At 33.2% G+C, this 27855-nt stretch overlaps 2 protein-coding genes across 5 annotated transcripts in view; both read right to left on the bottom strand.

Annotated features, from left to right (window-relative positions):
• The window catches only part of LOC111045203, a 296666-nt gene extending 287978 nt beyond the window's left edge, over positions 1–8688 (bottom strand). The window contains exon 1 of the mRNA XM_039422744.1: positions 8425–8688. Within this exon, the coding sequence (XP_039278678.1) occupies positions 8425–8673 (249 nt within the window). The 5' untranslated portion in view covers positions 8674–8688. The remainder of the gene's footprint in view (positions 1–8424) is intronic.
• Positions 8689–10495: 1807 nt separating this feature from the next.
• Positions 10496–27855, bottom strand: part of LOC120350362 (rho guanine nucleotide exchange factor 12-like) — an 84847-nt gene continuing 67487 nt past the window's right edge. Inside the window, exons 7-11 of one of the 4 annotated variants that reach the window (XM_039423332.1) lie at positions 24350–24565; positions 19236–19314; positions 18494–18532; positions 13085–13293; positions 10496–10762 (exon numbers count right to left, since the gene is read on the bottom strand). In XM_039423332.1, the coding sequence (XP_039279266.1) occupies positions 10511–10762; positions 13085–13293; positions 18494–18532; positions 19236–19314; positions 24350–24565 (795 nt within the window). In that variant the 3' untranslated portion in view covers positions 10496–10510. The remainder of the gene's footprint in view (positions 10763–13084; positions 13294–18493; positions 18533–19235; positions 19315–24349; positions 24566–27855) is intronic. The other 3 variants (XM_039423334.1, XM_039423333.1, XM_039423335.1) reach the window with 3 other exon arrangements.

Raw genomic sequence — 27855 nt, 5'->3', positions numbered from 1 at the left:
ACAAACAAATACAAACTAGATGCAAAAACAACATAAATGAAATCTCAAAGGTATAGTTAGATACATGTTATAAAGTCAGCACCTCATTGATTAACATTGGTATCATATCCTTGTCTGCCATTCGACAAAACTGATAGCTCTATCGGATAGAGTCTATCCCGTTCTAGCTCAGCAATGTTGCCATATTGTACTACTATACTCGGAGCTCAGCATCCTCAGCATCAAACAGATTTACATTCACAGACTTCTAACATTCACCAAAAAGAACCCACAATTCTTCATCAATTTCACCCGCAAGGAACAAGCAGAAGGAACATGGACTTGGCAATTCCCAGGATGACAACATCAGCCGCTCAGAGGTCAGCCACATATTTAGGACCAAAAATTTTCAATAAACTGCCAAAAGCTATTAAAGAACCAGTGCCATTCAAATCGAAAACAAAAAAGTGGCTCCTGGATAATAGAATCAATCATGGAGAACAATTAGTTCTAAGAAAAAATTCTCCATACTGTTTCATTCTCATTTTCTTCATTTTAATGATTTTTTTTCCATGAGTATTAAAATGTTTTCTATGTTAAATTTATCTTAAATTTCTAAATCATAGGTTATCAATTTTTTTAAAAATTGTGTATATGAATGTGGTTTTCATAAACTTCTAATGACTCGCAAGATGTATCTTTATTAGAATTTTTTTACTTTTGGTATAAAATCTTAAGCAATAGCAAAATTAGTGGCATCCATAATATATAGTATTGCAGCAGCAGCAGCCGCATCATTAAAGCAATAAGCAACTACCGGGTTGAGTCAGTATCGTTCTTCATGAAATTTCTGGTGAGAGGGATTGTTTACCGGATTATAGTTTATCATAGAAATTAGCAGTATGGTCATCATTGATCCACCCTTAGCATCAGCATTAGTGGAATTATACCCTGTCACATGGCCGGTGACATGATCGTTTCCTGAGACTCCTATTGGTCGGTAATCCCTTTTCCGCCTCCCAATTTTCCACGTACCTTACTCTGCGAGGAGCAGACCTGGGTGAGAGGCAGTAGTTCAGTGATTGGGTTTGTGTACAGCCGTGTTCTGAGCGGCGCTCCCAATAGTGGTTTTCTAGGAGGATAATATTCTATTCTCTATTTTATTGAATAGAATATTGTGAGTCGAATTACCGACTGTTTGAAGGTAGATTTTCCTGGGGGATTTTCTGTCCTTGTAGATTTTAATTATAGTGCAGTTGTTCGGTAGTGGAGCATGTGAACGGGTCACTAAGCTCCTCTCCTCACAGCGTTCCCGGTGCTAGTTTATTACTAGGGGAATTATTCTATTTTTGTGTGTTTGAATAGAATATTGTAGGACGAGTTCCGGACAACTCAAAAATAGATCATCCTTGGGGATTTTCTTTCTTGTTAGTTATTTCTCCCAAACTTGTATCACTGGGGGTGAATGGGTTATCCTTGGTTTCGAAACCTGGAGGGGTCTCAAGTTTGTGCTACAAACAGTTAAGTGGGAAATTTAACTAGACTCTTGCATAGCATAACTCCAGAGTGCTTAATTTATAAGTCTCTACTCTGTCGCTTCACGAAATTTTATTTATACATGGGGATTGATAATCGGTTCGTTATTCTCCATAACAGTATCCACGTCGATTCAGGTAATTGTATGTCAGGACTGGTAGTCTGTATGTTTTTCCTTCTCTGTAGTAAGGTGGCCTTCAATTTAAAGAGTAAATTTTCTCAATTGAATTTTCATTCTTGTAGGGAAATCCCTATCATTTTTAAGAATAGTTTTTCTCAATTAATTTTTATCCTTGTGGGGAAATCCCTGTCCTTTTTGAGAATAGTTTTCTCGATTAATTTTTATCCTTGTAGAGAAATTCTTATCATTTTGAGTGAATTTTCCTTGCTTAATTTTCATATTGTAGAGTGGCCCTGTATTTTAATTTTGCATAGCAGTTTCGGACTTGCTGTAATTCCTTGTAGGAAAATCCCAATCCTTTTCCTAGAGAACTCAGGTGCAGCTTGTGTTCGTCCCAGCCGAAGTCATCAGACTGCGACGTCCTGTTTCTTTCTTTCTCTTAACTTTCTCTATTCTAAAATCCTTCCAGCTCTCAGGTACAGCTTCAGAACTTCCTTGTCGAAGTCCTCAGTCTGCTACATCCGTTCTCTTAATTTTTCCTGTTCTAAAATCCTTCCTGATCTCAGTTCCAAATTCGAGATCGTCCTGGTCGCGGTTTTTCAGACCCACGAATCCTTTCTAAAATTCCTAGAAACCTGTCTTCTTTAATAGCAAAGATTATTTGCTGGTTTTCCCTGTGGAAAATTCACGAATTTCCCCATGATCCATTTTCAAATTAGAGATCGATTTTGTTGTAGTCCTTAGACTGGCATTTGCTTGGAAAAGCCCATTAAAATATTTTCCTGAATTAGGAGTCTCTGACTCGATATTTTCCTTGTGGAAAATCCTGGAAAAATCCTTTCCTATCCTGACAACGACAGACTGTTGTCTTCCCGATATTATTCTACAGACTGTGTCTGTGAAAACCTTTTCTATCCTCTCATAATGGTCGACATACTGACTATTAATTTTAAAGCGTTTCAGACGATTGAGAATGATTCCCATTCCCTCAAGGGCTGTCACAGATTAGCCCTTAATAACCGGCACGCAGTTGCTAGACTAGCGCAGAAATCCTGTTTAGCAGCACAGAATTGCTAAAGATCCTTTCGCAGCTACAGACTCGCGGTTCAGAAATCCTACACCTAAAACCCTATATACTGAATCTTAAATATCCCGTATTGGAAATTTATACCCTGTATTTAGCTAGCAGGTCCAGCTTGCTGAGAGCTTAAGTGCGAGATAAATTACTTTTAACATGAAGAGGAGAAACCCATTTCTCCTTCCACAGTTTGTAGCATAGACACAGACGGACATCCTGCGCACAATTGAATGCGCCGTGTCATTTTGCTTCATGTTCTTGTGATGAAAACATCTCTGTAACATACACAAACCAATATACCTGCTGACCAGTACACTACCTGGAGCATTGTCAGCAATTAATAGCTGGAGGGGAGTGTTGGTGCGACGCGTTGCAAAGCTCTCTCACACAGACACAAAAGAAGGAGAATGCTGCTAGGTAGTGGGAGTGATTAGTGGGAGATAGCATCGGACCACTCCGTCTTCGAGAAAGAGCCATGTTAAAAGTAATTTATCTCGCACTTTAAAGTGCAATTGTCAGATTGCGGATTATTGAGCAGATATCTGTTTGCTGTAGAGAATAATAATCTTATTATTGATTCTCTGTTCCCTATACCCTATACAGTATACCTCATACCCTGTACCCTATTCTCTATAGCAAACACCCTATACCGTGCCCTAATTAACTATATCTCGAATACTACTAACGACTCCATAGTTCCATCATACCTTTACCCTATAGCTCTTACCTTAAACCCCATAGAAAAACCTCTTTTCGGGCTCGCAGATCCAGTCTGCCCGCCGTCAGCTCTCAGTTGGTTCAGACTGCATACTACCTTTATAAATAGAATTATCTGTAGGGATCTGATAATCAGATCTGTCTCCTTGTATAGGTTATCTTAATCCCTTAACACCCACCCTGTATTCCAAAGGCCGAGGGCCAAATCGGCCAGTAATGGCACGGGCAAATACTCTTCCCCAGAAATTAAAAATCTCGCGAAAGAAGCAGAGGGTAAAGAATCAGGATAGGGGGAGAAGTGTAGGTCCGGTAACTCCACCTGTCAGTACAGCTACTGACCCCGACCCATACCCGGCTGTAGCTAGTCCGCGTCGTAGGAATACTTCGCAATTATTAGATAATCTAGGGGGTGGAATAGGCGTATCTGATAATTATTATTATTGTTTTTAGACCATAAGAAATATAATTCCACAGATTTATTAGACGAAATATTTGATCTAAATTATGAAAATTTATCATAAAAATGTATAAAACAAATATATTTTTTTGTCAAATAAAATATAATTTTATTGATAATTATCAACAATAATTGACAATAATTATAGTGATAAATATATCATATACTGGGAAAGCTAGAAGGCAGTGGTACGCAGAGAATCGACAACACTGTAATTTCCAATTTCTTCATAAGTGGATCTTCTATGGATGCGCGTAACTCACAAACAGCTAATTTTGCAAAAACAAGAAAGTTTCTGGATACTCTGGATAGCCCTTCAGCCAATACTAGTGCAATAGCAAAACATTCATCTCATATTCTTCATCAATTTTCAGATGACGCTGCATTGAACAGTGCTAAAAACAAAATTACTAGCTGCCAATTTAGTAGACAAAAAAAGTCAAAGTAAAAAGTAAATTAAACAAAGTAGATGAATGGATACTGAAGATATTCTTACTCAAAGAAATATTGTTAGGGAAGCTTATGAGGAATTTAAATTAGTGAGGGATGTTCCGAGTGAAGTCATATACAAATGTCTAAAGAAAAACTATGCAAAGAAGTGAGGAAAGCTAAGTGTAAGAAAACAGCTGAAATATTAACAACTAGTACCAATTTTAACTCTGCTGTTGGGAGGTAATTAATAGAATAGGAGAGCAGCTCAAAAGAACAGTTACTAATGTCCCTAGGATAATCGATGAACATGGAAATTATATGGATGATAGTATAGACATTTGTAACTTTTTCAATAATTATTATCAACAGGTTGCATATAACTCCAAAAGTCACTGAACCTAATACTTATAATACAACTACATTAAATGCTGAGCCAATTGAAAAGGTATTTAAATTTCATCCATTATCAAGAGATGAGTTGTCAAGAATAATAAAAAATTTGAATAACAAAAAACAGTAGGATTGGATGGGGTCTCAAGCAAAATTAAAAGAATGTGAAAATGAATTACTGGACCCTTTATTGCATCTCCTTAATACTTCACTAGAGCAGGGTATTTTCCCTGATGATCTGAAACAAGGAAAAATTTTGCCAATTTTCAAGAGCGGTGATTCTGAAAGAGTTGAAAATTATAGACCCATTAGTATTCTAAATGTAATAAGTAAAATTTTTGAAAGAGTAGTTTTAAATAGGTTATTGATGCACCTGGAAGAAATTAATTTCATATGTGATGAACAGCATGGGTTCCAGAAAGGGAAATCTACTAAGACTGCAATAGTATCCTTGTTGAAAGACTAATAGATATAATAGATTCAGGTGAGAAGGCAGCCGCAATATTTCTTGATTATCCAAAGCTTTTGATTGTGTGAACCATAGAATATTATTGGAAATACTAAAAACTGTAGGTGTGAATGGTATAGAACTAAAATGGTTTGAATCATATCTCATAGGTAGAAACCAGTGTGTTGAGCTTACCAAGGTGGATGGAATGAAATAGTAAAAAAAATCTCAAAAACTGGAGGTCCAGGCTGGAGTACCTCAAGGCTCAATTCTGGGTCCCTTACTGTTTCTGTGTATGTGACCAATTACCAAAAGAGTTAAAAGATCACAGAGCTCTGTTGTTTGCTGATGACACATCGCTTATCTTTAACAATTATTTATTAGATAGTTTAGAAATAAATGCTTTTACTGGAGTACAGTCAATTGTCCAATTCTTGAAGCAAAGGCAATTAACAATAAATAGTAAGAAATGTCAATTCCTACAATTCAAAAGTAAATATAATTCAGTAGAGGATAGAGAAATAAATGTGTTTGTAGAGGAAAATGAATTAGGCCAAGAAGAGAAAGTAGCATTCTTGGAATTTTATTGGACAGGAAATTAACATGGCATCCTTACATTGAGAGGATATGTAATAAGATATCATCTGGGGTATTTGTCCTGCGGCAGCTTGCTAGGCTGAATGATAAAAAACTACTGTTAACTGCTTACCATGGACTTATACTATCTCATATTAGGTATGCTATTTTAGTATGGGGTAATTCATCTCAACAAAATGAGTGTTTAAGATTCAAAAGAAGGCACTCAGATGTATAGAGAAAGTGAATAGGTTAGACTCTTGTAGGCCTTTATTTAAAAAGCTTGGTCTATTAACTGTGCCATCTTTGTATGTATATGAAGTTGTAATGCATGTGAAAACGAGTGGTGTGATCCAGAATTCAGATGTTCATGAGTATATACGCGAAACAGAGCAGATTATCATATAATGGGTCACAATAGTAGGTTATTTGAACAAAAACCAGATTATATGGTAGGAAATTTTATAACAAGCTACCTCAAATCTTGAAAAGTAATGATGATTGAAGATTTTCAAAAAAACAAATGAAAAATATTTAGTTGATAGAGCTTTTTATAGTGTACAAGAATTCCTTTCAAACCTAAACTAGGTTGAACTACTTAGTGTTAGAATTATTATGTAATAACATGACTTGTCTTATACTCCATGGTGCGACGCGTTGCAAAGCTCTCTCACACAGACACAAAAGAAGGAGAATGCTGCTAGGTAGTGGGAGTGATTAGTGGAGGATAGAGCATCGGACCTCTCCGTCTTCGAGAAAGAGCCATGTTAAAAGTAATTTATCTCGCACTTTAGAGTGCAATTGTCAGATTGCGGATTATTGAGCAAATATCTGTTTGCTGTAGAGAATAATAATCTTATTATTGATTCTCTGTTCCCTATACCGTATACCTCATACCCTGTACCCTATTCTCTATAGCAAACACCCATACCGTGCCCTATTTAACTATATCTCAAATACTACTAACGACTCCATAGTTCCATCATACCTTTACCCTATAGCTCTTACCTTAAACCCCATAGAAAAACCTCTTTTCGGGCTCGCAGATCCAGTCTGCCCGCCGTCAGCTCTCAGTTGGTTCAGACTGCATACTACCTTCATAAATAGAATTATTTGTAGGGATCTGATAATCAGATCTGCCTCCTTGTATAGGGTTATCTTAATCCCATTTAACACCCACTCTGTATTCCTAAGGCCGGGGGCCGAATCGGCCAGCAACGGCACGGGCACACACTCTTCCCTTCAAGCTAAATACCTCCCGACAGAAACAGAGGGTAAAGAATCAGGATAGGGGGAGAAGTGTAGGTCCGGCATCTCCACCAGTCAGTACGGCTACTGACCCCGACCCATACCCGGCTGTAGCTAGCCCGCGTCTTAGCAATACTTCGCAATTATTAGATAACCTAGGGGGTGGAATAGGTGTATCTGATAATTATTATTATTGTTTTTAGACCATATAGAAATATAATTCCACAGATTCTATTAGACGAAAATATTTGATCTAAATTATGAAAATTTATCATAAAAAATATATAAAACAAATAATTTTTTTGTCAAATAAAATATAATTATTGATAATTATCAACAATAATTAACAATAATTAATAGTGATAAATATATCATATACTGGGAAAGCTAGAAGGCAGTGGTAGCGCAGAGAATGGACAACACTGTAGTCCACTGTAATTTCCAATTTCTTCATAAGTGGATCTTACTATAGGTGCACGTAAATCACAAACAGCTAATTTTGCAAAAACAAGAAAGTTTCTGGATAGCCCTTCAGCCAATACTAGTGCAATAGCAAAACATTCATCTCATATTCTTCATCAATTTTCAGATGATGCTGCATTGAACAGTGCTAAAAACAAAATTACTAGCTGCCAATTTAGTAGACACTATTGTCCCTTTGTGACAATATTTTGCCCGGTCATTTAGTAGCAGCCAATAATAACGGCTAGTATAGTTGGTTGACCACAAGAAGAGTTATGGTTTTCATTGTTTACAATGATTTTCAAATGCTAACCAGGTTATTAATATAATTTTTGACAATTTTCCTATACTCTGAGTGTCTGTAGTGAGATTCATGTCAGTGGAAATTATAGGAATGCATTGTTGCCACTTCTAATTTATGAGATTCATGTTATAAAGTCAGTGGACATTATGGGAAGGCATCGTTGCCTTTTTTTATTTTTTCACCGCCTTCTATAGTAGATAGCTGTGATTCAAGTCATCCCGGTTCCCGGTATCTATTATCCAACATTAATTGCTGATTCTTGTCAATTATGGTCGATTGTATTCCAAATATATTATATTTACAAAGTAGATATAACTTTTATTCATTCATTCATATGCAAATACAATCCAGGTAAAAACAACAGGCATTTTTTGTCCAAAACTGCTTCAAACCTTAATTTGGAATACACAGTCTAAAGTTTATGTAACTTAATGATTAAATAATGAATTTTTACAATTGAGATAAAACAATTTGGTAGTTTAATATGTTTCTGCATATTCTACTAGCAATTCGGCAATGCTGCGGAGTTGGAGAAGGATGGAGTTATCTGCTCATAGTATAAAGCTACCTGCTTTGTCTAATGACAAAGATAGCAAACCAATGTTAATCATATACTGACTTTATGGCCTGAACCTCACTTTATGAAACAGGGTCCAGGGCTCTAGCAGTAACTGACCTTGCCCTTGTCATTGATGCTCTCCTCCAGCTGAGCGTCGGATGGTCCGAACAGCATGCCCAGTCCGGCAGTGCGCTTCTGCTGGAAGTCGGCCAGCTGTTCGTTCAACTCCTCCTTGGCCTTGAGGCGCGCCTTCCAGAATATCTTGCGCATTATCTCCTCCTTGTCCGACTCTTTCAGCAGGCAGTCGTCTATCTCTCTTGCCACGTTCTCGTCTACGTTGTTCAGGCGTAGCGGCTGCAAAAACATTTAAATAAAATAATTGTAAATATGAACGAATCAAACATTTGTTATAGAATTTTGATATGATAGCAAGCTATAATTGCATGCTATCATAGCGTATGATAGCTGAACAGTAGCGAAGATGCATAGTATCGTGTTGATGGTGTGGAAAGGGTAAATCGGTACAGCAATCAAGTTAAAAGCCGGAACTGTAGTAGAAAAAATGCTGTTAGCTGTTGGAGATAACTAAGGCACTTCTCACACTACCAAGACTCAAATAGCCAAGCGACTCTATACATCAGCGTTCTAAGTGAGTGTTTTGTCAACTAAGATGGCAAAATTTCTAATTCGGAATTCGAAAATGATTGAAAAATTCAGAATAATACTAGCATATTGCCGTTTTAAAACCAAAACCTAACCCCAATCCTCCCTTTAAGCTTACTTTAACCTTGAACTTCTTGACACTAATCATGATCCAAACCTCAAGATGATACCTGTTTGGATTTTCAAACATTTGTGCGCTCCCTCCAGATTCATCAATTGTATACTCGAGACTGAGTTTCAAGGCGACTCAACATACTGATCGCCAAGAGACGTGAGACTTGAGTATCCCAACGTTCAATAAAGTGAGGTTAGGATTTGAAAAGAGATAGCGTGAATATAAACGAGAACGCGTTCAAATTTATTGAAAAAGTAGTAAAACTTTCCAATTATAATCATTAAAAAAAGTTTGATTAAAATAAATTACACAATTTTAAATGAGTCAAATCAAAAGGTCGGAAAGACTGGTATCCGCGACTGGAGTCGTAGGATTTGAGTCGCACTAGTGTGAGAAGTGTTTTAGTTTTAGTGCTTAGTTTTGGAAACTACCAAACATTCTGCCAATCTATGAACATTCCCATACAAAGCAATGGAATTCTCTTCTTGTCTAGAATTAATGGGAAAGTACTTCTCGTATTTCTCAAGTTGGATTCAACTCTAATTAATTCATCAAATGATTTATTTATTGATTCTTTTTAAATGGAGATAACTAGCTTCAGGAACTTTATGTGAAAATATATTATCTTTTACATTTTTATTCAATGAGTTCATGAAGATTGCCGAGCATTCTGCTAATGTGTGACTCAATGGATTTTTTCCTACCACCTTATTCCACCACCCATTCATTCGTTTTTCAATTTATTTTTCCATAAAAAGCAGTTCAAAATAAATTAAATTTTCATACATTCATTCATTTATTATTCAATTATTCATTGATTTAATTAATAATTTTTGAATGGCCTACCAAAGTGGAGGGATCGCTGATAAAGATAACTTAGTTTCGAAGACTACCAAGTATTCTACCAATGTATGAACACTTCGATCAATTGTATTCTTTTTAGCAAGAATTGATGGGCAAGTACTTCTTGTACTGCTGATCATGTTATATTCAACTATAATATAATTATTTAATCATTTTCTGACTGTCACTGACCGAACTAGGAGGATCGCTGTTGGAGATAATGTAACTGATGAAGACTGTCGTACATTCTGTGTGTATACACTTTTATGAGAATCAATGCTGTTCATTTTTCACACCCTCAAGTGAAATTTAATTCTAATTTACTTATATGTTTGTTTACTGTTTAATCATTAATTTAATTCATATTTAATAATTATCCGAGAGTCATTGGCCAAACTGTAGGGAGCTAGTTTTGCTTTCAAGACTACCAAAGATTCTTCCAATTTATGAACACTTCCATAAGAATCAATGGTATTCTTTTTGACTGCAATTGATGGGCAAGTACTTCTTCTGTAATACTTCTCAAGTTAGATTTAACTTTAATAATATATTATCTGATACATTTATTTATATATTCATCTTTTATTCATTTTTTGAGTGAATGACACTGACCAAACTAGAAGGATCGCTGTTGGAGATGACGTAGTTCATGAATACGGCGAGATGGGCGTGGTGGGCCCATAACTTATTCAACGACTTGAAGGGGCCGTGGTCCTCCAGCTGACTGATCTCCTGATCTGACATGTCGTCGTCCTCCATCGAGATGATCGGCGGCTGCACCGACCCGGGAGGAGACATCATCACACCATCCATCATCACCCCGCCGTCTCCCGCCTGCAAAGCGACCAATTCACATCAGAACAACGTGATTCTTTGTCAAAAAATTACTATATTAATATAGTTGTATAATTTCCATCAAAACTGTAGTCTGCAAAGTGACCAATTTACATCAAAACAACGTGATTCTTTGTCAAAAAATCACAATATTCATGTAGTTTTATAATTTCCATCAAAACTGTAATCTGATTAATGTCACATCTATGAGAGAAAAATAATGAAGTTTTACTTTTTCACATCTATGTAATAAGAGAGAGTAGGGTTGTGTTTGTTCGTGTGTTCGTTTGTTCGCATCAAAACATGTCACCTTGTGGATTGCATACCGGAAAAACGGGAATGATTTAGATCTCCAAATTTTGAACATAGATTCTAAAAATATCTATCTCGTGCACCTGGAAGCCTAAATTTCAATTTTCCTTCTAGATTTTTCAGAATTAATGTTCAAATTCATCTTTGCTACCGTATGCTACATGAAGTTCCATAGCCAAAAGTGTGTCTTTTTATGAGAAGATTATAAGACTACAATATTTACGAACGTCTATGTAGCGCAGCGGTAAAACCCTTGCTTGTGATAGTTCCTCGATTCGAGTCCCCGATGTTCCTCATTTCTTTTGCTCTTAATTTTTTCCCTCGAAACGTATTATTATCAATTATTTTTTGAAGGAATTTGTTTTCATTACTATTGAACTTGGATTTTATCAAATAATTGTTTTTAATGTAAAATTTTGCCACCAGTACAAATGAATTGGACATAGTCTTCATGCTGTAAACCTATAATTGAATTTCATATGAAAAACATGAATAGATCACAATAAAATAAGTAGTAATTTATATTCTTCAGTTATAATGTACAATCAGACACGAATTCCCAGTGAAACGAGTATTTTAGGTATTTTGTTTGGAATTGGGAAAACAAAAGGCTGCCTGATTCAAATTGAGGAGGATCCTAATCGAACTAAAATTTATTGATGTATTAGAAAAATCAATATGATTCTGTGAGGTTTCCAAGTTAGTATTATTTTTCTTCAGTTTTCTATACTATAATAAAGGAAAGAACTGCCTCATACACGTAAGGAATAGGGAATTATGTTTGACGCATCATCACGTCTGAAATATACTCAACTGATTAATTTGAAATTTTGCATATAGATTCTTCATTAACCGAGGATGATTATCATAGGCCTATTTTCAAATTTCGATTTTTTATTACGTCAAGTTTTCATTTTGCAGTTTTAAAATAGTCCCTTGCGAAGCACGGGTTACCTACTAGTAACAGTATATAATACAATGAAAATAAAAATTTATTATTCTATAATGAATACTTAAATGTCACAATGTGAAAGGCAGATGACATCTTAATCAGCGTTAAAAATGTCATAGATGTACAACTGGGTATTACACTACAAAACACAGGCGGAAAACAAACAAATTGGAAATAAATACAGTTATTCAATTGAAATAATCAACCTATATCAATTTATATTTCTAGTTTCATGTATATTAATTTCAAGTATATTACCTATTTGACTTTCTTGTGATGCAATGAAATTTCATTTTATTTAAATACCGATCTAATCAAGGAATATATAGGAATACAGTACAGTATAAAAATCACGTGATTCCTCTATAGAGAGACTCTTCAAGTTATAAAGTCAGGACCTGATTAACATTGGTTTGCTACTCTCGTCTATCAATAAACAAAGCAAATAGCTCTATCCTTTTCTACTTTGCACTGTTGCCAAATCGTTTGTTGACTATAAAAACATAATCAACTTGTTCTAATGGTATTGATTGGTCTAGTGGTAAGGAGCATTACAAACTTCGGTCCGCAGCACCACCTGGTTCGAGGGTTCGAATACCGCCGTTTGTCTGGAGGTTTAATCATCACATCAATTCACCAACGCACTTTCCATTACCCACGCACCAGCAAAAAGTTCATGTGGGCATCATCAGCAATAAAAAAATGAAATTTAATAATTAAATCATAAGAAAATATATTATCTTGACGAATAAATATATTTCAGATTGGGTTGATAATAATTATTACCAGGATGTATTTTACACGACGTGCAGTCAATTATTCTAAGTAGAAAAACAAATCTTTATCACTTACTCACTACTTTTAGACGGAGTACTTTCTAAAGGCAAGTGTTCATTTTCAACAGTGTACCAGGAATCATCAATTAATATTACATCGGAATTACTCATATCACAGCAATTGAATACAGTAGGCGGTGGTAACAGAGAATCGGCAACTCTGTATCCTATAATTCCGACTGACTTTACAATGTGAATATCACAATAGAAACAATTGGGTACCTTATCGGTGTCATCGGGCGTGATGTCGCTGATCTCGTCAGGGGCGGCGCCGCCCCCGGGTGCGGGCGGGATGGCGTAGGGGGGCGGTGGAGTGCCAGGAGGGGTGGAACGGGGCGAGTCCACGTCCCAGGCGACGCCCCCCCGCGTCCGCTTGGCGCCCCCTATTGACAGTTCGTGCAAGCACTCCGTGTCAATCAGACGCTTTGAAGCTACAAAAACAAACAAAAATGAATTATTTATTGTTAATTAATGTTTTTGGAATGACATAAGGTTGATTAACAAGCTCATACTCAACTAGACTATTCAAACTATGAAAATATTATTCAAGTGAAGGGTAAATTGTACCCTTTGAAGCTAGAAAAAATGATATTATTTCATTAATTCTATTGGACATAAGGTGGATGAACATGTTTATACTCCAACAGGCAGGTCAGATTCAGCTATATACTATTCTATCTATATACTATTCTTGGGTAAGACTATGGAAATATTATCTGAGTAAAGAGTACATTGTATTCCAGACAATCTTCGATTCTTTCCAAATTTCGTTTATAGTGGGTTTATTCGTTCAAGTGGAAGAGCCACAATTTAGCTCAACATGCCTCAGAAGAGAATCCAAGAAAGAAGTTTATGTTACCAATATTTTAAAATAATTTGAACTTTGAATTTACTCATACTTTTGGTATTTGGCTTCTGATCTTTATGGGAACAACTTTATGATGGAAATATACGAACAATCGACGCAATATATTAGAATAGAAGTTCTTGAAACTTTTCAACACCGCATTGAACATTTTCACTTATTTGATTTAATAGCTTATGACAATATTTCACCTGCTTCAAAATACAGCACAAATTGCATAAATTGTATAAATTTATGGTAATGATCTGGAAGAAAAAAGCATTTTTTCACATCAGGAAACTGAGAACGATCGACGCAATATTATTAGAATAGAACTTCTTGAAATAGTTCAACACACCTCATTGAATACTTCACTTATTTGATTCAATAGCTTATGCCAATATTTCACCTGCTTTAAAATACAGAACAAATTGCATAAATTGCTACTTGCAGGACAAATCATTTATTTTATTTACAAATAAATAAACCTACTATTATCTATCTTCAACTTCAAATTAATGGATTTACGAGTTAACCTGGATTTATTAAATGATCTGAAATGTTGAAGCGAGGAACTAAATTTTTAATTCAATTTATTTGGGTTAGATGTACCAATTATTTATATTGCTGTCAGTTATGGTTTTATCAAACGTCCTAACATAACAATTTTATCACTTCAAGCTAATATAATTTCAACATTTACCAACAAATCGCCCAAAATTAATTTATACCTGTGACCTGTGATGAATCACTACAGCATAGAATCAGGTCTTCCTATATACTATATCCTATATATACTATCTATAGGTAGTATATAGGAGGTCCTGATAGAATCTATCTATACTAAAGATTGATGGTTAATGGTGGAAATAAGCCTACAAGTTTTCAGATCAATATTAATCTATTAACCTAACTTTTTAACTTCACTGAATAGTAATGACAGAGCTTTGTGCCCTACTATTTTCCTTATACCCGACATACCTATTCCACTTAACAAATTGCATACGGTACACTAGAATAATAAAAAACTAATTTTAGATCCACTTCTATTCACTCACCACACTTCAAACAATAACATGTGTCAATTGTCAAATAATGTTGATTCATCATGACGAATATACAAGTTATTTACTGATTTGTGACTAACAGAGAATTTTGCTCAGCACTTCGCCGGGAAACAATAATTGATAGAATCTATTCTTATCTGCTTTTCGATAGGAAGCTAGGCGAAAAGAGAGAGTTTCTTATCAGAGGCTAGTTATCAGTACAAAGTGGATTACTTTATTCTGATCATCACTATTTATATAATGATATACATGAAATCACTTCACTTATATGGGCTACTTTATTCAAATTAATAAAAATAATATAAAACTTGTAGTACCCTTTTTATTTAAAACTTTAAAACATTTCAACGACTAGTTCCGACCAAACTTTGGCCATTCCGACATTGAAAATGGCCAAAGTAGGTCGAAGCTAGTCGTTGAAATGTTTTAAAGTTTTAAAATGTTTTAAATAAGAAGGGTACTACAAGCTTTATATTGTTTTTATTAATGATATTAGTTATTTGTGCAACTAGTGCGCAAAGTGACAGTTTGCTGCACCGAAAGAAACGTTTTCGCCACACTTGGATGTAATGAGCTGGTTTACGTGCGTCATATGGAGGCCGAAAGTGATTGTTTTCCGACCAGGCCGGTAAAACTTTACGGCCCTAGGGCTGTAAAATGACCTTGAATAACAGCTGATCGTGTCCGATCTCACAAAAATCATATAGATAATCTCATAACGACTGTAATAATCTATATAATTATGTATCGTGAATCGCGGTATCATGTCTATAATATATTTTATGAATTACTGTTTCATAATTTAATATTTATTATTGTGTTTTTGATATCAAACAATAGAATACGATGATATCTCCATAGCCTCAACAATATAATATTGGCTGCATTGTCCATTGTCAGAAAGGTAAGTATCGCAAGTCTTTAAAAGTGAAGAATCGAATTTGAAATCAAAGTACAATAATTGTATCAATATTTAAAAGTGAGGTAGAGTAATAATTGTTTCTTTTTTATTATCGAATTCCACTTCTTAATGCAATACAATCAACAATAATAATAGGAAAATACAGCAGAGATCCAAAGTTTAAGGTAAGCCAACTGGTGAAACTCAGCCTTGACTGAGAAATTCCTAGTAATTTTTCCGTAATTCATTATTAAAACTTTTAGATAATTTTTCTTCAATATCAAACCATATAGAGAAAACATTAGGCCCACTCAAGATTAAATCTTCGAATGTTTTCTCTATGATTTAACTATTTTCAGAGCAATATTTTGTTGTGAAAATGCCGGCAAACCGGCTTCAAGTTTGCCGCTATAGGCCTACACTATATTATAGTAGCCTACATACGTTACCTGACTTACAGGCCTCTTCGATCAAAATTATACAATGGCCGAGAGCGTAAAGGCGTAGTACATCAGAACTCTCAAAGCTCAGTGAATTACAAACATGATCTAGGTTCGAACCTCGGTCAGTGACATTTTTTTTGTCGATGAATTTCGACTTTTATTAGCTATTTTTTATATTAGTTACCGTAATTTAAATTTCAAACAATTTTTTAGATATATTTTGAGACAAAACTGTGAAATATGCAATTATATTAATTTTTTAATCACATTATTTCAAAATAGTAATGAAAATTCTATTCATCCATCTATCCATGAGATATTGCACCAGGCGCAAAGCGCGAGCTATAAAAATTCAAATAATTATTCGAAATATTAATAGTATAAAAATATTGTCACTATTGTAAATTATTAATTAGTAATATTGAAATTAATTGACAGTGAAAGTTGTCATAACCAAGATTCAAACTATCAAAATAGGCTGTTTGAATTTTATTTATTTTTTAATTTCTTATATATTGGGAAGTTTTTTTTTGGTGTGGTGAAAAATAGCGTTCGCACCATGGGCAAAAATGTATTTCCAGCTCTCAATCTTTTCTAGTCCTCGGCCTACGGCCTCAGACTTAAAAACCAATTTCGAGCCGGAAATATCTCATTTTCGGCCCTAGGTGCGAAATATACTATTACGCCCGAGCCGTAGGCGAGGGCGGAATGGCTTCTTGAGTGCAGCAGAGGAACTTTGCGCACGTATTTCACATTAAGTTTTTCCTACAGTTACCATTGAATATGAGAAGTGGGTAATCATGGGTAAAATTGCCTGAAATCCATCAAATGTTTTTCTGTGTAATTTTATTATTGATAAAAACCTTAATTTATTGTCAAATTGAATAAAAATGTTGTCCTTGGTTATAATATCTAATACTAATAATTAGTGCGTTGTGCTTCGTTGCACCTCTGCTCACTATAGCAGCCCAGTCACTGTTACCAACTTCATTTTGATTTTGCTGCACTGTTGCTCCATATAACCTACTAAGTATTTTGCGTTGCCATGTTGCAAATCTGGAGTGCAGAAAAATTTTTCCCGCACTAGAGCGGAAAAGTGATTCTTTGCGTTCTGTAATCAGTGCAGCAATGGCCACTTTTCAACGTAACTGTAGGAAAACATTATTTTATAGCATGTCAAAAATATGAGTTGCTTTCATTTTTTCAGTTTATAATCTTATGCATAAAATAATAATAATGTATTTCTTTACATTAGTTGAAAATCATCATAATTTTGAAAATTTTTATTTTACTGAATTCGATGGGACAATAATTTATCGCCATTATTTTTCACTTGTTATAACAAAGAATAATTCAACTAGACTAGATCATGATCGAATAATGCTATTAAAAACTTTGTGTGATAATACGAAAGATAATCACTGTCAAGTAAAGATTATCACAATATTACTTGGAGATTCCTCATAGGTTAGATTGGAGAATAAAATAAATGTACATTACCGTAACTCCCTAATTTCTAACTCACTGTCTTAAAATCTCTTTAGAAGCTTATTAAAAACAGGGAGATTAATAAACAGCTTTAAAAATTGAATAGAAGTAAATACAAACTTTGAAAATATATTTAATAGGTCTTTCGAGAATCATTAAGGTAAAAAGTAAATTTCACTGTCAATTTTTTAATTTTGACTCATGTAATAGACAAACAAGGTGTTCTTGTTCAATTTGTTTCTGATAATATACAGAGTGTTTGGAAAAGAACATCTTAGTTTTGATGTGTCATAGAATCTGTAAAAAGTGATATACACTATTCTAGTTTATGGTGTTTGATTCAGCAACTGTCCAAGTTTTGCCCCCCTGAAGTTGGCAGACCTCAGACTTCAGAAAACTTCTTAATAAACAAGAAATGAAATTGAATAAATCATAACATGAGCTTAGTTTATCATGAATGTAATCAAATTGAACAAAGGAAAGTGTTTCTCATGAATCAAGTAGCTACTTAGAAAAATCTAATCAACATTATCATAGAATTTGAACTTTTGAAAAATAACAGACACATTGAAAAATTATGGTACATAGACAGAAGGTTATAATTTAGTAAACTAACTCAAACAATGTTTATATACGAGTAGCAACAAATGAAAACTCACTCTTTTCAGAGTAGAGATGAGAAAAATTTCCTTATTGGACAAATAATTTTATCCTTAATATAATATCCTTATTGGATAATTTCCTTTTAATGGACAATTAAAATCAACAGACTAGTAAATTACAATATAATTGAAGAGAAATTTTTTTATAGCATAATAGTGGGTACATTAATCATGTAATCATAAATTGCAACAAAAATGTTTTATTATAGTCTTGAATTAAACTCACATTCCTCGTCAGTTGGACTTCCATTCAAACTGGTCACTTCTTTGTTGCATGAAAAACAGTCAACAATAAAGCTGAAAACTCTTTCTTATGTAGCAACACTCACAAATTATAATGATTATGCATACACAAATATTTGACAACCCTTCAGAAATATTGAAATGTTCCACTATATTTTTCTGTAATCTCATCGATAATTCTATGATTTTCACAGATCATAATTCTAATCCTCTTTCAACCCGAACTGTAAAATATATAGTAATGTAAACAGTTACCGTAATGCCACTCTAAAGAAATGACCGTTTATAGTATTCCTTGACGAATAAACTGTTTCGATTTTTAATGGATACATATACAATAAAATCACTTCACTTATAATATGGGCCACTTTATTCTAATTGATAGAAACAATATAAAACTTGTAGTACCCTTTTTATTTAAAACTTGAAATGTTTTAAAGTTTAAAATGCTTTAAATAAAACGGGTACTACAAGTTTTATATTGTTTCTATTAATAAACAATAAAGGTTAAACTAAGTGAAGTTCAGTTAATTGTATAAATTACAGCCATAATAGGGGTTTCTTGAATAAAATATTGATAAATTGTGTTGATTATGGCGATTTTCAACATTGAATAAATTTATAAGCGGCTGTGGCTGCTTATAAAATCTCATTACTTGATGTCATATCTGTTGAAATGCGCAAAACTATCATTATTCTAATATTATAATGATATATTTGGTTACCTTCAGCCATGCTGCTTGCATTCAACGTGTCGGGACTTGACTTGGTGCGATGGTGTTTGTGGACTGGTGTTCCAATCGGCTGCAAACACACAACATCATAATAATTGACATCGACATAAAAACAACAACTGTAATAATTGTACAAATACATCATTTCAGGTTGAAACCTAAAATGTAATGATTTTAATATCTACAAAACAGAATACACTGTTTCATATCATATTCAAGCATTTCATCTTTTGATAGAATCAACATAAATATTAGAATGGAGTTGTCTTAGTCTTCTATTTTATTTTTTACACAACTCATTCTAATCTTGTAACCTGTAACATTATAATTTTCTAACAAACTTATTTTTTATGGCCTGACTGAGATCAAAAATATCAGTAGAAAAATTTTTTTCCAAACCCCTTAGACATTACATTCATCACTTCATGAAACGTAAGTCTGATCAAAATATTTTGATGAGAACAGAACAAATGAATATATATTTTTTAAAATACAAAGATACAATAAAACCCATATATTATTTTATTTTAAAATTATTTGTATTTGTACTTAAAAGTAGCCCTATCAAAATAAACGCTAGAAAAGATTATCTACTCATTAAAAGTATCCGTCAACTATACGTCCCGTTGCGTCCAGTAAATACCAATTTAACAGAATCAATTTATATGAATTTTAATTTACTCGAAAAATTTGACAAAATTAAATCAGAATAATTTATAGCATTTATAACATATCCAAATAAACCAAACAAAAAAACATAAATTTCTAATATTCTTCACAAATTTTGCAGTTTTTCAATATATTAACAATGGTCCATGATTAATTTTTGACGTTGCATGTTGCAGGATTATTTTAAATAATTGAAAACTAGAATTTATTGTTGAGCAAAGTGGTGATTTTATTCCTCTAGATTGAGATAACTTGAAAATAGTATTGTTGATAGCATACTACATTTTGAGCACTTTGAGTTACAGAATACAGGACTATGGTTTTTTACTCTACAAATCTTATTGACCGGTTTCTACCTATTCTTATACAACGCTGAACTAGATGATGGTATAATATGTGAAAATAAACTTTTATTTTCTACATTTCTTACTATTACAAGATACAAGAAATAACAGGAAATTAGAAAGATACGGAAACAGCAATGCAATAGTGAACTACCTATTCTATTGACCACAATTGCTACACTTTCTACGACTATTTGAATATGCAGACACATGAAGCAATGCACAAACATTAACTAAATGAATAAGGAAAAATCAAAAGTAACTGTATAAAAGGCACATGCTGCTGAAAATAATTAATGACCAAATTTCATACTCACAGGAAATTTCAATAACATTGCATTTTTTAAATAATATTCTTCAATATACAGTCACAAATACCTAACACTTCATTGCAGATGTCTCATAGGAGAGAATTTTGACAAGATTTACTTCTCTTTTTCACCATATCTATTTAAAAGAAACAATAAATTTTTCTTTTCGGCTATTTATTGGGGAAAAATTATGTCAAAGCTCTGTGTGTGAAATGATCAAAATCTAGATGAAAAAATTGCCAATAGTAGTTCAACGAAAATTTGGAGGAACGGGATGAGCTTTTATTACTTTTAGAACGAAGAATTGAAAAAAAATCAAGAATTAGGTAATTTAATTGATAGAACTATATTCATGTAATTGAATGGAATTTAAACAGTCATTTCTGTTGAAATGAGAGAAATTTTGGGAAATTAGATATGAGACTTGAACCTTTGACTATATAAAGAATCCTTTCTATAGTCAAAGCTTGAACCCTGTTGGCAAACCGGTGCTCTCAAATAAATAATATTGGTGAAAAACATGATATTATAAAACGAATGTGTATAAAATGGAAAAACATTCTGTAAGTAGACAATTTGTTTCTTACATTAAAACTCAATGACTGCTTGTCGGTATTAAAATGAAAAAAACGTGAATGAAAACTCATTCTTTATTTTTTCATAGCTGACACATGAATTATTTAATTTAAAGAATAGATCAGGAAAATATAATTCGATAATTTTGAGAAACCAACAAATATTAATAATTTTCATAGCTGATGTACTAGCGACCAAACTGAATATCTTTCCCATGAATGGTAAGGTAACCTTCTTGATGACAGTCTAATAGTGGCTAAAGCTGAATGAATTACAAGAATAGTAATTGATATAAATTCAAAGTGGGAATTCTATCTACTTCACACAATTCTTTTGAGAAATTGGCCCACTTTTATTAATAGTAGAGCTACTTGACAATCGTTTAATAGAATTAGAAATTCACTAGAGCCTTGTAGCTTCCAGTGACGTGGGAAGAAGGGAATTCATTCACATAAAGTATAGTAAATTATTGTCAATCTACGTACTAAGTAAGTAGCACAACTGTATGCATTATGTAACAAAGTAATCTTCTTTATTTTCAAGTCTTTCATTCCTTTCTCATGAGACAATCGCCATTTTTCAATCTGATCTGAATTCTAAAGCATAAATTAAAGAATTTGTTGAAGCCTATTGCAATCGAAACGTTTTTTAGAAACGTTATATTTCATGAGCATCAATTTACACAAGTTATATTTATTTATTCATTCTAAGTGAATTTCCTAAACACTATTTGCATTTTCATACTGCAAACTTCGTTTTCGATGGAGTATTTTAAAATCTTAGTGTACTTTTTACTGACTATTTGAAATTTTTAAGCTTATTTCTAGTTTTACTGATAAATATTACATTTGATTTTAGGTGTGGATCAATCAAATTAAATTATTCTGAATTATTTTCAAAACATTACACTTCATTCATTGGGGAGTATACTTGCTTCCAACATATGAAAAATATCAACCAATTAAACTTTTACTATTTTAAAACGGATTTGTTTAGTTGTACAGTTCAACTATTACAGATACCTCACTCGTCTAAAATTATTTTTACCTAATTTTCAACTATTTAAAAATAACAAAGAATATAGGCTAAAGTTTTTTCAAGTAATCAGAACTTTCAATTAAAAAAAAAAATCATCCCTGGAGTTTTCTTATCTCAAATATTTTGATATTATTTGCTGTCACGTGAAATGTGCAAGTATGAATGTATTTTCAACACAAGAAAAATTCAGCTTTTTCAAGAGATTGTAAATTTCTGATTAGGAATCTAGATCACCTAATATCCTGGGTCCCATAGTTGTGAACTTCCACCATTTATAATAATGAAACCAGTTGGAAAGAATAGAGGTGCTGAATTCAAGAACCCTGCATGCTCCAAGAAAAAATTATATTTCATCAGTGACTTTTTTTTCTTTAACCAGTGAGATTCAGAAGTAGGAGAAGAATATAAGTAACCTTATAGTCCTGTGTAACTAGTTTTGGTTTTAATGAGTATTCTTGAATTAAAATTAAAATAATGGAGTTTGAGAGAATCAACCTATTTGGAATTAAATTGATTAATATCCTACCAAAACCTTGAAATAATTAATCCCAATCACAGTTTTTGTTTTTAGTGAAACGGTTAGGTCACCGAAGTAGTGAGAATAAGTAGGTATGTTAATATTAAAATGAAATCATAGAGCCAAGTCCAATAAAGCATGGTAAATTGATTAATATTATGAATGTTACATTATTATGGTCGATAATAATTATTAGGGATATTGGGGGAACACTATAATATTTGTGTAGCCTGTTGTTTTATAATAAAATTATTTTGTAGTGGGATGAATGTATTTTGTCAACTTATGAATTTTATTAGTTTTATAGAGGAAGATATGTATTTTGCATACTAATTAATTGTACTTTCGTTTTTTCCTGCAATAAATAAATAACTGATGAGATAGACAATGGTCGAACAGGATTATGCATAGGATAGATGAGGACTTTTATAAAAAAAGGAATATTATCAGGCAATTTTTGTCTTACTCTTAATAAAAATGTTTGCAAAAACAATTCAGCTTTGTTTATAGGTTACTCAAAAATTATCCTCTCTATACTGTGAAAATTTAAAAATTGAATAAAAAACTCTTGCCTCTTGTAATGTCTGTTCAATGTAAACTTGATAGTAACAATACGCTCAGACTTTACCCAATGCATTTTTCACACCCAAAATATTTCTGACCAAATGAATAATTTTTAAATACTCGAAGTTATGGTGGTATAGATATCCTGTAGCGTTGACATTTTAGTTCTGACCTTTCATGATCAGTTTCCAGTGGTTCGAAATTCTTCATGAACTGGATTCCCACAGATCTATATTAGTTTACTTTTCCCATACAGTAAAAATATAATCCGCCCGACTTCTAATGAGACTACAGTATTCCCACTCAGCCTGTCCGAGCGAGTATGAACAGTCACTTTATAACTGATGAGGATAATATTGTCACTGTACCAGATACTAATATGTGGGCACACGCCTTCAATTTTCAGCCATAGTCTGTATCAAATAAGTTGAGACTTGGAGAAAATATCCGTGTTGCCAAATTTTGCAAAAATTTAATTTTTTCATGCAAGCCAATATGCCAGCTGACAGGATGCATTCAATTCGACAACACAGTCGATGCAGAGTTGTCAATTCGAATACATCCAGTCATACTGGCTTGCATAAGAAGATTAAAATTTTGCACAATTTGGCAACACTTAAGCTGCGTTTACACCAAAGTTATTAACAAAACGTTAATAACTTAATCATTATAGATTTTATTAGATTGATCATAACTAATCATACACATGATGAACATATGTGTTTGTCAAGTTCCATTCAATCTAATAGAATCTATAAGGATTAAGTAACATTTTGTCAATAACTTTGGTGTAAACCCAGCTTTATATTTTATCCAAATCTGAACTTATTTTATACAGACTATAAATTCAATAACAACAATAAAAAAATTGTAGTACCCTTTTATTAAAACATTTTTAAAATGGTTTACCACAAGTTTTATATTGGTTTTAATTAATTTGAATAAAGTAGCCCATATAAGTGAAGTAATTTTAGACTATAAGTTCCCTGTTCTGATAAACTCTTTATGACAGGGGTAGTATTATGTTAAAATGCCTCCTCCAATCATTTCAATTAATGTGGTTGTGTTGGTGTTAAGTATACTTACACTGTGGTTAGATGAAGTGGTCAAGAAGAAATCAGCACCAGAGGAGGTTAGTTTGTCCGATTGAAGCAAGTACTGACGCGGCGGGAGGGGCGGAGGGGTGGCAAGGAAGGAGGGGGTGGGAGAGGTAGGTGGATTGCGAGAGGGGAGGGGCGGAGGGGTGTCGCCCCCCTCGTAGCCCGGGGGGAAATCGACCAAGTGTCGGGATAAGGGCAGAGGCTGCAAAAGCGTAAACAAACACACAAGACAACAGATTAGTGCAAAAGAAACAAAACGCAAACCGACAGAAAAGTAGTAGTTAAGGGAACAATGATACAGTATGTACAGGGGTAAGTGCAGCTGAAACAATAGTAGGCAAGTAGGCCTGTACTGTGCGAGCCCAAAATCACTGATACAATAAACACTAGGCAAAGTACAGCAGCAAATAAAATACAGGTGCACACTAGACAATATGCAAAAATACATCAGGAAATAAAAATACAGGTGTATACTGAACACTATGCAAAATACATCAGGAAATAAAAATACAGGTAAAATAATTTGAAACCTAGATTCTGAAAAGGGGGATGTTCCTAGAAAAATCACAGCTTTTTCCCCACAAGTATCTTGTACCACGGTATATAGAAGAAGACGGTAGGAGTCACGCGCATTTTTCTGCTAAATTTCCAGTGCAGCTGACGTCATTTTATATTCAATCATCTGTTTTTAACAAATACGTTTCATAAATTGCTAATAGGTGTTGAAAACCTCGGTTGGTGGCGATGATTTAATCTAGCTGGCTGGCCACTACGCACACATTTCATGACCCCAACCGTTTTCATCTAAATACCTTGTCTTGTACATCATTGAAAGTTGATAATACGAATTTCTTCCTAGTTCATACTAGCTTGAACTGTTTGACAATAATTTAATATTAAGGTGAAAAATTTTAATAATTTGATACCTGAGTAAGGAGTTTTACTTTTACAACAGTAAAACCCTTTTATCTTAAGGTGCTTTTTCGTTTGTGCGTAAACTGCCGCAGTCGATGACGACAAGCATTGTTGACATTCATATTGTCAAGTGTGCTAAAACAGCTAATCAAATAAATTCTGATTATTTGTGTTTATTATTCAAGAATCAAAACATTTAAAAGTATAAACTCATCCTCCCCCATTAAAACATAATCTTTTAGGTTATTTAGACAAATTGAAATCTACCCAATGTGAGATCCTCACCCTGTCGTGGTTGACGACGGCATTTACGCATAAACGAAAACCCAACTTCAGGTCAGAACCCGTTTCAAGGCACAGCGCTCCATCTTCAGGGTACCTAATTATAACTCGAAAGTACCAGTAGTATCTAAGTACCTCTTGTATGCTGAAAACGGAGCCTAATGCCTCGAAACGCATCCGGACAAGTATGTAGTGTACTGTTGTAAAAGTAAAATTGAATAGTAATTGGATTATTGAACAACAGTTCAAGTTGGGATGGAACTTCACAACTAAGAAGAGATCCTATTAATAACTTTCAATACTGTGATATGTAGGATGAAGATAAATGGTTGTACATATTTTTAATAATGTATTATCTGATTATGAATGGGCAACAAGTTAACGACAACTGATATGCAAGCTATGCATATCAGGGTCCATATTTTTATGATTTTGTCAAATACCATATTAAAAAGTATAGAAAATTTAGCAACATCAAGTTCATAATATATTTAATAGGAAATTACAACATTTTAGATATTTGAAGCACAAAACGTTCTGTTTATGTTAGAGTTATTTGTTTTACAATAGTAAAAATTCAATGTTAGAAACAAAATTGACGAAATATTGGTAAGACACATCGATTTTAGTCTTTTGAATGTTTTATGACTTCAGGAAGGCTGTAACCAGTTCCATGTGGTAGCCACCTCACAATTAGTAGAATTTATCATAGCAAACAATTTTTATTTACATCACTTGTAGACATTAACATATATGAAGAGAATTGGAATGATGTACAGAATGTGTTCCTTTTTAAATAATCACAATTATTTCGTTATAAATTATAATTATTTCGAATTGATCAAAACAAATCAATCTAAATGATCTACATATTTTCTAATAAAAAATACATTGCATGCCTACTTGTACGGTACTAGAAGCATGAAAAACAGGAAAATACTGATAAAAATATTCACAAGACAAAACTAACGTCTAAAACAAAAAACCTACTAGCTCATAGTCTACTTGAATCAAGCTGAAACAAAATGCACAAATTATGCAAATAAAGAGAATTTAAAAATTTGATCTATAAATGAACAATTGCATTTGATACCAGAGAAGTTGTAACACACGATACCACATGCCAAAAAACTGCAATGGAATATTTAATTATAATACCTATCGACTACGGTACCAGAATAGTTGGAAAAATCCTATCCTTATTACTTGATAGAGGAGGATGAAATAATTTTTTCGACATGTAGAAATTCAAAATTGAGAGGAATAAAAAAATTCTCATTAGAATAATTTAATTTAATAATTCCCATTGGACAAAGTGGAAGAATGTCATTTTTATGACAAAAAATGAACAATATTGATATATGAGCAAAGACCAGTTATAACGGAATCATGCTTACATACGTATGTCAGATCTAGTCTACGTTAATAATAAATCTTTTGTAATTAAAAACACTTGAGTACATTTTTTATTGAAGATCTCGATTATTGCACTCGTTTTCAAGTCAGTGTTTGTAATACAACAAAATTATTACTGTAATTGAAATTATCATGAATTAATTGTTTACATGTCATATACCGTCAATCATCATATTAATATCAATTAATGATACATAATATGATGAATTTCTTGTTAATCTGAGCATTTGATAAAATTATTTATTGGCTCAAAAAAATGATAGATCATTGTTCTTTAGATCTAAGTGAAGATTCTAGCTCCAAACAAGTTATAACCTCAGCTGTTTATATATAAATGGATATATAATCTAAATTTCGTACGCACGTACATAATATTTTAGTGCAATAAATATTTTTCTTTTAATTTGATTATAATAAATATCCACTTTCTAATATTTGATCCAAAACATTTTTATGAATTTACCAAATCAATTCTATCAATTATTGTGAATCTATCGAAGGATACAAATTTACTCACTCTATCTGAAGCATATTCCAATTTCTTTGTGAGTCATTATCACTGTGTTATGAAAGTGTATAACTGAATATTCCCCACAAAAACAACATTTAAAACCTGATCTATCTCTCAACAGAATCCTCAAACACATTTACATTCAACATTCCATCCCAAAACATCTAAACAAATCAACTCAAAAACTGGAAGATTTCATAATACACTAGCACAATCACTGATCGTCACTGCTACAAATAACTCAATCATCTCCAATAGATCACAACACGTTTTGCATAAAAACCGACCACTAAACCTTGAACGGCGGTTTGCGGTAGATAAGTGATGAGTTATTTGTTGTTAAAAATGTGATACCTGTGTGGTTTGAA

The sequence above is a fragment of the Nilaparvata lugens genome, chromosome 3 (assembly GCF_014356525.2).
Source record: "Nilaparvata lugens isolate BPH chromosome 3, ASM1435652v1, whole genome shotgun sequence".
NCBI lineage: Eukaryota > Metazoa > Arthropoda > Insecta > Hemiptera > Delphacidae > Nilaparvata > Nilaparvata lugens.
This window is presented reverse-complemented; position numbering and strand designations above follow the sequence as displayed.